Raw genomic sequence first — 12,258 nt, 5'->3', positions numbered from 1 at the left:
GTTTGCTCGTACAGCTAAGGAACTGTGGTAAACTTGGATTTTGAACAACAGTAACAGATTCTAACAGAAATCATTGAGATTAAATCCACTGTGAATCTTTGGGATCAATGTGTTGTGATTTTTAAAAAAAAATATCAGTAAAGGTTCATATTCTTGTTTAGCTTGTTATCACTAACACCTATCTCCTTCTGCCTCATCGGTCAGGGAGACTTGTTGTCTCAAATCTGGCGTTTAGTTGTGGGAAGAGGTAACTCTCCGGGTTACACTGGAATTCAGAGCACTGGAAAGTTGACCGTTAGTGTGTCAGTATTACCAGTGTTAAGAAAAGTCTTCAGTGGAGTCCTAACTGCTCCAAATCAGCGCACAGAGTCGTCTCTCAAGTCAAAGCAATGTTTTACTTGCAGCAAGGAGCCAATATGAACAGTACAAAGTCTGAACAAGTGACTGACTGAAAGCATGACGCATTTGTTCTTACATACAGACAGTGAACAGAAAGCAGAAAACAGAAAACAGAAAACAACCTCCCGCAAATGGGTTCTCATGGTGTTTTGAATACCCGCTAAGAACATCTTGTCCTTATCTCACACTCACAAAGTACAATAGAGGTAATTTACAGCATTCTGATAGACTTTTCACAAAGATCACTGGATCATAACATAGAATTATTCTAACAACCAGTGACTGGATGACTAAAAACGCTGTGTGGCTGCACCTGATTGGGCTGTTTCTGGGGATCCTCTGGTTCGTGTGCTCTCACGTCCTACTCTTCCCATTATTTCTATGATTAGTGGATATGTTGGGCCATGGATGTCTTGTAGTGATGATTACTGGGATGTTTCTCCTGTGAGAAGCAGTGCTGGGGTGAGACTGCTTCAGGTGACTGTGGGTGGAGCTGGTGTGTGCTGCTGTTTGTAGTGGAGTGGGAGAAGAAGTGATCAGTGACCAGTGTTTCTTTGGATTTGAACCACGTCTTTGTCTTCTTTCAGCGAACAAACTTGTGTAACTTGTGTGACTATTGTGTTAGTTTACATTTAACTTGTATTTCCTGGGGTGAGAATCCCCAGGTGGTGTTGTCGGGGTTCTTTAGAGACTGGTACAGCTCACTAATTATTCTCTCCTATGTCCCACTCCCCCTTGGTCTAACCTCGCCACACAAAGAAAAGGCCCTTTGGACGAAAGGTTTGTGGCTAGATGTAATAAAAAATTGAATTTGTACTGGCAAATACGATTTCTGTAGCATGCAGTATTAGATTTACTTCAAAATTGCAATAGGATGACATAGATAGTGACAAAAAAAGTATCAAGTGCCATATCAAATGTGCATGTCTTATTATTGTTGTGATGAAATCTTTAGCTGACAACACCAAAGGTTTCCTTCAAGAGCTCCTCATGAGTTTTGTTTTTAACCCTACAGTCTAAGAGTGATTTGATTTGCATCCAGCTGCATTTACCATGTGAGGAAGTCATCTTCTTGGTGACTATAGTTTGATTAAAACAAATTGCACAGAACTGCATTGTGCTGTAAAGCCAGAATTGCTGCCACAAAGCTGACCTCTAAGTCAGTTTTCATCACTTCCTGAAACCATGTGCATGCAGTCTGCCATCCCCTGCAGACAAACCAAGCACTTATGCACTTGTAGGTAATGATGTTGGAAAGTTCACAACTTATTCAGAATGTTAAATGCCATAGATCTGCAAATCTCCAGAGTGGATTAAAAGTCAAGTAAAATCCCTTGTCACTTTTAAACATGGCCATCTTTCAATAGTGAAGTGGTTGAATTCTACTTGGAACTCTACAACTCTATTTGTATTTGATATCTGACGAAGTGAACAGTTGTCTTGAAATAATTTGTTTCTCTACAGTTCAGCTGGGTGTGCTGATGACACGTGCCCAGACAGAGATGAAGAGGGTTGTTGGAGACAATGCCACGTTGCCCTGCCACCATCAGTTTTGGGTTGGTGATGACCCTGCACTGGATATTGAGTGGCTGCTTCTCAAGCCAACCAACAGGCAGAGAGTGGTGAGTGTCTCTCAATACAAGAATTAAATTTTTTTTTGAGAATGGACAGTAACACAAGAGAGAGTCATCATCCACAGTGAAACCAGTCCTGTACCGATATGGGCTGAAAGGATACTTGGAGAGGAAGAAGACATTACTCCAAAAGCAACATAAAAGAGCCAGATTACAATTTGCAAATGCACACAGGGACAAAGACCTTCATTTGTGGAGACATGTCCTGTGGTCTGATGGAACTAAAATGGAACTGTTTGGTCATCAATTTTGTAGCTGTGTCATCAGACCTGGGGCCGTATGTCTCAGATATTCGGGTGAAGAGAGGAGCAGAGCTGTCAACTGATCACCACCTGGTGGTGAGTTGGATATGCTACTGGACAGACCTGGTAAAGCTAAAAATGTTGTGAGTTTAAACTGGGAATGTGTGATGAGGTGTGGTGGTTTTCAGCTCCCACCTCCAGGAGAGTTTCTCCTGCAGGTTGGGGATATAGAATCTGAGTAGGCCATGTTTAAAGCCTCCATTGCTGAAGCAGCTGTTTGGAGCTGCATAAGGTAACTGGTCCCTTTCACAGCGCCAACCTAAAAACAGTGAAGGAGGCTTTTCAGGACTGGTTGGCTCAGGTCTGCTGAAGCAGCAGACAGGTACCAATCGGCCAAAAGGGCTGCATTTGTGGAAGTTAAAATTTGGGTGTGTGAGGAGTTTAAGAGAGGCTATGGAGAAGAAGTTTTGGTTGGCCTCAAGGAAGTTGTGGCTCTCGACGCCTCAGGAAGAGGAGGCAGGGCTTGCCCCAGGCTGTGTACAGTCAGCGGGGAGAACTACTGACAGGGGACATTGTCGGGTGGTGGAAAGAGCACTTTGAGGATCTCCTTAACCAGGTTGACATGTTCTCTGCTGAGGAGGCAGAGCCTGAAGATTTGGGGGAATCTTCGCCCATATCTGTGATAGAAATTGACGAGGTGGTCAAGAAACTCCTCAGTGGCAACGTGCAGGGTGTGGATGAGATTCACTCCAAGATGCTGATGAGTCTGAACATTGTTGGACTGTGTTGGCTGACACGTCTCTTCAATGTCACGTCATCATAAGGGAGCAAATACTTTTTCACAGCACTGTAACAATCATCAAAAACACAATTTAAATATATGCATTTGTCTTATTGAGGTATTCTCTGGCTCTTTGTATGAGTATAATTGCTAGCTGTTATAGTGAAGGTTCACATGGTTGCATTTACTGTCTGTGTCCTACCTTGTTTACCCCATTGCAAACCCACCCACCTGTTTTACTTCTCCCATCAGGTGATTACCTACTTTGCTGGACGGGTGTTTGACCCCAATGAAGCAGGACGTGGGCGTGTAGCTTTCGCTGGAGATTTCTTAAAAGGTGATGCATCCCTGTGGATCACTGACTTAACCATGACAGACTCAGGAGAGTACAGCTGCAAAGTTAAGTATGGTGCACAATACCACTGGAGCACCATCAGCCTCATAGTGCTGGGTAAGTGGCAGACAGCATTTTGGTTTACTTAGAGAAAACACAGACAGGGAGAGGACTTGTGAGGATCCTGTAGAATTGGAAGTAGACAGTTTTCTACATGAGTCATCATCGACTTTTTAAGGCTTATGTCATTCCATTTGAGGCTCATAAACAAGTCATTTCCTGTTGCCAGCAGGTGGTGTCATAGCTGTGAATGGTTATTGGCATGTGGATGTGATCAGGGCAGGACACTGATCAAACATGGAAAGTTTGAGGCAGACTGCAGCATGTACAGGGTAGTTAGATAGTGCTTCCTCTTTAATGGCGAATGATCAAACTTCAGGCCCTTTGACCTTTGCGGAAGATTTTGATAACTTTTCATCATTAGAGCCATTTGTATGTATCGGCCAAATTGTAAGTCTCTTGGAGGTATCCCCTATAAGGAGTTCGCTCTTGAAAATGATGAAAAATAAGCAAAAATCTCACAAGCAAATCAGAATGGCAGACTTCCTGTTGGATTTAGGGTATGGCGCCTTTTTTGTGCGCCATGATGTGCTACATACGGCTACCAAATTGTGTAGATGTAGGTGAAACGTCCTGCCTGTAGTCGCTGTTGCAAGTTTTGTAGACACGCATTCACTAATGCTGTCCACTTGGGAGCATCAATCTTAGTTTGAAAAAGTGGGTGATGAAGTAACATCTAAGGATATATGTGTTTGTGTCTGATTGTGTATCCACAGTGAAGCCATCCAAGCCACGGTGCTGGATGGAAGGCAAACTGTTGGAGGGTGGTGATGTTAAAATGAGCTGCAAGTCTGCTGATGGTTCTGATCCCATTTACTACAAATGGGAAAGAGTACTGGACAAGGGCAAGTACGTTGGCAAGCTGCCTCCCCTGACCCTCATAGGTAAATATGCTTACACACTGAAGAATTTGTTTGCCTTTAAAGAGTGTGACTCACCGGACAAAGATTGTAGGTGTAAGCCTGCCATTTTCTCTTTGCATTCCACATGGCATTTTCCTCCACTTCTACTAAATGAATATCGCTGTTACCAAAGTCTGCAAGTAACCGTCATGGCATCTGGAGCTTCACACTGCCCAAGACTATTGGAGCTGGTGTAAAGAAATACAAATAAGGCAGAGTGTTATTTTCCCCCTGTAGCAGAATATGATGGGTGCAATCTGACCAATCTCCAGCGCTGACACAATGCTGGTGAGACCCTGTCGGTTTCTTTTTCTTTGATGACTTTGAGAAGAAAGGATACTAAGCAGTGTGTCACCACACTTTCCAATGGTGTTGTGATTTATTATTTTGGTATTTTCCTTTATCAGCTCTGTAAGCAAAATACTTTGTCATTCTGCTCAGGTGGACAAGAATTCAGTTCAAGAGATGTTGGACTGTGTGGTCATATTTCACCCTTTTGAATGTTATGCTTTTTTGCACTCACTCCGGCTGTCTGCTGTCATAAGCTAGACAGGGTTTCTGTCTGTTCCAATTCATCTATGTTCTTCTTCACTTCCTACATAAGAAAACTCAGTTTCACCAGACATAAAGAATTTGTCAGAAATATTTGATATTTTAAAAACACCAAACTTCTTCAAGTGGTTTGTAAATTTCTGTTAACACAACTGTACAAACATGTAATATTGTACAAACTTACTCTGTTGTAAACCATAATGTAAGACAAGAATACTCATTTGCACCCTGTTTTGTCTTTCTTGGTACTTCAGATTTGAAAAACCCTGAGATTGTGACACTGAGGAACTTAACTAAGGACAACACTGGAGTATATAAATGCACAGCCAGCAATGATGTGGGAGAAGACAGCTGCACGGTGGAGGTCAAGATGCACTGTGAGTGGATAATCCTTGCTAACAATGCATAGGCACAAAATCTGCAATTTGTCATTTATAGCATTGTAAATCTCACCCACAAATGATTTGCTCACACGCTGCCTACAGTCCTATCTGAAACCATTAATTAACCAAAGTAACAATGCATGTCTCGCTAAAAGCAATGTTTTAGAGGCAGAAATAATCAGTGCACTGGTGTTCTACCACTTTTAATTACCCTTTCAGGAACATTTTAGTGCTAACATTTATTTGATTTGATTTATTAAAAAAAGATTCAGTGGGTTGCTCTAGTAATTTACTACTAATAATAATAAGGTCAGATAGAAGGGATTATGCTAGATCAGATTTGATGCTGGCCAGGATGTCATTTGACCAAGGATAAGGCAGGGTGTTAGTTATCTTTGAAGCTAGCATGGCATCAGATGGAACATTACCAAACTCGAGAGAAGGAGAGCCACAGGTTGACTCAATACATTCTCAGCATCAGTTGACCCAGGGGCTGAGGAGATGTTGGCTGACTCAGGGGTGCTCTTTGTGACGGCCAAGTCAGACGAAGGGAAAGGCTGAATGTCAGGTGACTCAGACTCAGGAACGGGAGAGATGCCAGGCCACTCAAACAGGAACAGAGATGTCACAGTGATGTCACCAGGCAACTTAGACTCAGGAACATGGGAGACATCAACCAACTTAATTGCTGTCTTAGTGTAGAGTCGATGTCTACTCCTGAAGACTGGCTTATACTTAGATAGAAGCCTAGGCTTGTAGGCCACAGCCCTCTCCAAAAATGAAAGTGCCACCAGTCTGCGCTAAAAAATATCTGTCTGCTCGGTCCATTGTGGTCAGTTTGTACCGTTCTGTGTAATTCAGAAAGGAAGACACAAATGCAAACACAGAACAGCAACACATACAGCAGAGAGCTAGATGGAATTAATTAAAAGTAACTTTGTTCAGTTCTATAGGTTTCATCAAAGACAGATAGATGGACAAACAGGTTCCATAAAAACAAATTCCAAAACATCTAAAGACTAAAGTAAAGCACAAAGAACACACATGAACTTTTAGTGAAGGTGAACCAGGAGGTGGAGCGTATTGGAATGGATTGCCAGGGATGTAAAAATGGTGCCATACCTTATTACAATACTTCTTTCATGTGTTACTTCAAGTGGGCTGAAATAGTCCACAAGAGATTGAGTTTATGATGTCCGTATTGGTCTTGGATGAAGACTTAGTAGCATTCAACTGGTTCCTCAGGCTCTCCAGAGTACTCTTAATCTTAAGCATCCGAGTGACTGCCTTATTAAGGCAAATCCAGGACAAGAACTATTGCATGAACTCCAGTATTAAATCACCTGCTGTTTTAGCTACTTTCACCACAGTTTACTTTGCCTCTGGGTCCTCTTGGGCGAGGTCGCCCAGATGAGCCACATTCTTGGGCCACTCTTCTAGAGGCTTACGGAGAAATTCTGGCCTCTGTAACTAAGTGTAGCTTTGGATGAGTTTCTCTGTATTGTCCCCTTGACATGTCTGCAGGGTTCAGTGAGTTATTGCCATGTCTCCATTTGGTTCACAAAAACAGTGCGGAACTTGTTTGTTCTGTCTCTTTTAAACTTCCACCCAGTTGTGCTGTCTGACCAGAACACCGACTCCTAACTTGCAGCTGCAGTTCCAATCTCAAAATCTGTGAACAGCCATTGTGGCTGCAGTGAGTTCCATGTGAAGAGTAATCCTTAGCTTTGGCAGAAACACTCGCATGGACAAATGCACAGTAGACTTTGTTGGTACTGTTCTCTATCATTCTGCGTTAGGGGAAAAAAAACAAACAAACAAAAAACTTAGCAAAGCTTCCTTACTGTACAATCCAAATCTTCTGCCCAGAAGTTGTGGGTGGCAGACTTAAACCCACAGTCTGCGTGTGGTAAATCAGTCTCATAACTGTCTTCATTAGTGTCGGCAAATGATGCAGCTGGCGTAGTACTGCTTGACTAAAGCCAGCAGGTTTGAAACACCAAGGGACACTAATGTCCATTAGCTGATGAAGCTCTGACCTTCACACAGACTACTCACAAGCAAACTTATCAGGTCTCAGAACACCGCAGTCTAGCTGCAATCTGCAAAACTCTTGCACACTTTTCTTTGCTGGTATGACTACTGGTGCCAAGATACCCAGTGGATTATAAACAGAGGTCACAATGGATAGGTTGTTTCTCCTGGTTTGAACTTTGTCCAGAATGATAATGTTCAACCTGAAGCTGTCAGACTGGGTAATCAAGTAAATTCCCAAAGCTCTCTATGAGAAGCACATCTTAATCCAAGTCAGCGTCTCTAACCTCTGTGGCCCTCTCCCTTCACAGGATAGCTGACAGCATGGCCCTGCTGTTGCTATCCATTTGATGAGTCTGAAACTGCTTTTCCCACTTACAAGATTCAAGAGTTTTTATTTGTCACATGCTCACACAGCAGCAGTAAAATGCAAATTGAAATAAGCTAGAAAACTTGTTTGCAATGAACCTTCCTATGTCTAGAGGTTTGCTGCAATGATATGTTAGTCTACCTGAAAAAAATGGCATTGCAGAAGTGAAATAATAGCAAAAAAAAAAAAAAGGAAACGTACACATACAGCCTTCACAGGATTAACTGGTGATTCTAAATTGTCCATGAGTGTGCTTGGTTTCTGCCTCTAAGTGTAGCCTTGTGATAGACTGGTGACCTGTCCAGAGTGTCCCCTACCTTCATCCTACATCAGCTGGGATAAGCTCCAGCCCCCCGCGACCCTAGTGAGGATTAGGTGGTGTATAGATAATGGATGGATGGACACCTAATGTAATACCAAGCTCCAAGACCTGTAAAGACAGAATGTTAGTCTGCAAATAAAAGTATTTCATGCATAATTTATTGGATGTGAGGTACAACTTGTGAAAATGTGCAGAAAACCATTACTAACTATAATAATAAATGTTTTATTTCCCAATTCTAAAATAAGGCAACTTTTAACTTCAGTGTCCACATGCTCTTTCTTAAACAACTGCTTGTGTATGTGTGCTTTGTCATCTTCGTGGTTTGTAGACGTCAGGGGAATGGGCATGGTAGCAGGGGCAGTAGTTGGTGTGTCCTTTGGCGTCCTCCTTATCATCCTCATCGTCTGGTCGGCGTTCCGCAAAAAGGAGATGAAGAAATATGAAGAAGAAGAGACCCCAAATGAAATCAGGTAGACAGTAGAGACAAACTTTGTCTCCCAGTCATGACCATTCATAACTAATAATAATCACAACATGAACTGTTATACTCACACTGTAAAGAAAAGGCATAATCAAAATGTGTTCATTTATATGGTACCATAATCAGAAAATTATTGTCTATGACTGCCTATTCACTTTGCACTAATATCATCAAGGTATAGTTGAGGATGTGAGCAGTATCATTCTTTGTCTGATCTCAACAATTCTCTAATGGGAAGCTACATACATCCATTCCATCTGTTTTCTTCCACTTATCTGCGGTCGGGTTGCTGAGGCTACAGGTGAAGCAGTTCATTCCAGATGTCCCTCTTCCCAGCCATGCTTTCCAGGTTCTCCTAGGGGATCCCAAGGCATTCCCAGGCCAGATGTACCCAGCTGTACACAGCCTGGGACAAGCCCTGCCTTCCATTCCTAAGGAGTCAAATCGGTTGCTAGAGCCTCCTCAAGGCCAGCTAAAAGCCCTTCTCCATAGCCTCTCTGAACTCTTCCCTCAACACAGTTTTTGCTCACAGAACTGCCACAGCTGCAGCACTTTTGGCTCCCTGGTAACTGTCTGTTGCTTCAAGAGACCCCCGAGGCACCAAGCCATGAAGGCATTTTTCTTTAGCCTGACCTGATGGCCTCCTTTACTGCAATCCACCAGTGGGTTTTCAGGTTGCCACCACAACAGGCACCTTTGACCCTCTGACCGCTGCTCTTAACAGCTGCTTTGGCAATGTAAGCTTTGAATATAGCTCACTCAGATTCTCTGTCCCCAATCTTACCTGGGATGCAGGAGACATAAAAATGTTAACCTGCGCGAGTAAAATTACGATTAAAATGCAATAGTCTGATGGTCAAAAGGCTCAATTTTGGTCACATCAGACTGAAGAATGTTCTTCCAGTTGACTTCAGAGTCTCTTACATGCCTTCTGGCAAATTCTGGTTGAGATTTAATATGAGCTTCTTCTTTTTTTTTTTTTTTAAACAGTGGCTATCTCTTGCCACTTTCCAGGAAAGCTTTGACCAATGAAGAACCACAGCAACAGTTCTTGGATGTACAGCTTCTGTCATTTCAGCTGCATAAGCTTGCAACTCCTTACGAGGATTCATAGATGTCTTGGTGGCCTGCTAATTACTAATTTAAGTGAAGTATGCAGCCTCTGAATTGGGACATGGTAAATGGCTTTCAACTGAGGGTTTCCACACCACCTAATTATAGCCATGGGCCATTGGTCACCAAACTTATATCTGCTATATTCCCTCCTGAGGGGGCAAATACTTTTTTTTTATAGGCATTGTACTTTTGTGTCCAACTATGTAATGACAACATTGCTTACTGAATATAACTTAAGACTAACTTCTTCTAAGCCCAAACTTGGCTGTATGTTGTGTAATTTATCAAGTAGTTTGTCTTCATCTGCTAGTACGTTCATTTCAAGGCACTCTTAAATAATGCAACCATCTACTGATTTCAGGGAGGATGCAGAGGCTCCAAAAGCCAGCCTGGTGAAGCCCAACTCACTCTCCTCATCCCGTTCGGGAAGCTCTCGCTCAGGCACCTCCTCCACCCAGTCCATGATGCACAACATGGGGCCCAGAGGCCAGCGAGCCTGTGTTCCTGCTGTGGCAGCCCTCAAAGAAAGCTGCCAAGCCTCCACCTTCCCCCAGTCTCCACCTGCCTACATTCGGACAGTTCCCAAGATTCCAGAACCCTGTTCTAAACCCAGCACCACATCTACCTCCAACTCCAAGCCCAGCCCACCACCTAAGCTGAGTCCTGGGAACCTGACCCGCATGGGCGCCACTCCCGTTATGATCCCTGCTCAAACCAAGGCCTTCCAGACTGTGTAAAAGAGATGGATAGAAAACTGTATTCACAGAGGAACTGACCAAGGCAGCCTCAGGAAACGAAAACCAGCTGAACCCAAGCGTTTGACTCTGATAAGCATTAATTCATGTCATTTAAATAGATTCTCACCATTCACAGTCTGATGGACACTTTCAGCAGTTTAACTCCTTTAACACCTTGCTACACACAGTACACCACTTTACACATGTTGCAAATTAAAATACCTGCACCGATGACTAAACTAATGAAAGTAGTTTAACTCTAGGATTGTACAGTATATAAATAGGATAAATGGCTCTGATTGTATAAACCGACCTTATGTAAATACTTCATATATCCTCAAGTACCTGCTGCACACACTCTAATCCTTTTGTCACAGATTCCTCTGTGCCAAGGATATACATGATACATGAGCCCATGTGTAGATGTGCACAATGCCCCATTTTCAGTAACTAAAGCGTAAACTCGTACAGCACATTTCATGTTCACACTGTTCATTCCTGAAATGTCAAGGTTCCATAAGATTTAACAGAAGTGTGTGAGACTTTTTCAGAAGCTCCTCTTGCAGTATGTAGTTCAGCGGCATGTTTAACGCAATAGCGCAAACTGAAAACATTTAAATGATTAAATTAAATCCTAATGCAATTGGGATGAATGCAAAATCCTTAAAGGACTGTGGTTCTGTGATGCTGTGGATGAAGAGGAAAAACCTACTGGTGAAAGGTCATGTGTGTTTTGGTACAATAATGTTTTTTTTAGAGACAGGTATTACAACAGGTACATTTTTTATTCACTATAATACAATAACATACACAATATGGGGTGGTTTCTTTCATTACCTTGTCTTCATATGATGACATTTATTAATGACAATGCAACAGACTGTGTTATTGCCTTTCAAGCCGATAACACACCACTATCCAATGTTCATAATCGATCCTCGAGATGTGCTATTGTGCTGTACAACTTAGGCTCTTTATTTGGCCATAGAATTACTGTTAGTAATCATTAATTGGATGTGATATATTAGGGTGTACATTCATTTTGCAGCCAGTGTTGAGTTTGAGAAATTACATGGGTGTGGAGAGGCTATTAAGTTTGATAAATGAGTGAGGATATTGCCCCGTACTTTGTAAGCAGACTACTGATGTCTTGCAGTATTCTGCGTGAGCCACTCTGTACTTATAGACAAACACAGCCGAACTATAACTGAACTGTCCATCTTGTAGCTGTTGTTATTAAAACTGGATTAAGGGAGGGTTCCTGATAAATATAAATTAAACTTGCAAATGAAACAAATGAAATAAATTCTGCTTTTTGTCAGAAAATGCTTTAATAACATCTTTTATTAAACTGACTTTTAAAACTACCTTTTTTAAGATTTTTTTTTAAAGCTGTGTTTTGCATTTTCTGATTTTCATTTGAGGAGAGGAAACTAGGATGAATGCACACAGTTTTGTGGGGTTTTTTGTATTTTTTTTTTTCTTGCGGCACGGATCAAATTGGATTTTGATATTTTGTGTGTCCTTGTTTTTTTGTGTGACCAGGGAATTACTAACTTCTTTATGTGTTGCATTTGATATGCTTTCAGCAAAAACACAACACTGGGGGTGGCACTGTCTGATTTAAATTTCAAAATATTCAATTCAATTCAATGCGTTGTCATTGTCATAATAACACAGTTATAAATACCAATGAGATAGCATCTCAGCATCTTAGTAAAAGATTAAAACGTACCTCCCAGATATCAAAAATAGGTCAAAGATGTGCACTGTGTACTATTTAGCACAGCAAGACAACAAAGAACACACATAAAAAAGTAGGGTAGAGGGGTTGGGGCAGTAAACTGA

General features: G+C 41.9%; 1 protein-coding gene across 1 annotated transcript; it reads left to right on the top strand.

The window, feature by feature from the left end:
* The first annotated feature begins 1,895 nt into the window (after window positions 1–1,895).
* clmpa (CXADR like membrane protein a) lies at window positions 1,896–10,410 on the top strand. The gene is made up of 6 exons (XM_008280057.1): window positions 1,896–2,021; window positions 3,309–3,507; window positions 4,227–4,394; window positions 5,219–5,341; window positions 8,405–8,546; window positions 10,035–10,410. The coding sequence occupies exons 1-6, from the start codon at window positions 1,902–1,904 to the stop codon at window positions 10,408–10,410; spliced, it is 1,128 nt and encodes a 375-aa protein (XP_008278279.1). The 5' UTR covers window positions 1,896–1,901.
* Window positions 10,411–12,258: the final 1,848 nt, after the last annotated feature.

Source organism: Stegastes partitus, unplaced genomic scaffold (assembly GCF_000690725.1).
Source record: "Stegastes partitus isolate 25-593 unplaced genomic scaffold, Stegastes_partitus-1.0.2 Scaffold180, whole genome shotgun sequence".
Lineage (NCBI taxonomy): Eukaryota > Metazoa > Chordata > Actinopteri > Pomacentridae > Stegastes > Stegastes partitus.
The sequence above is the reverse complement of the archived record's forward strand: the minus strand, read 5'-3'. Positions and strand labels throughout refer to the sequence as shown.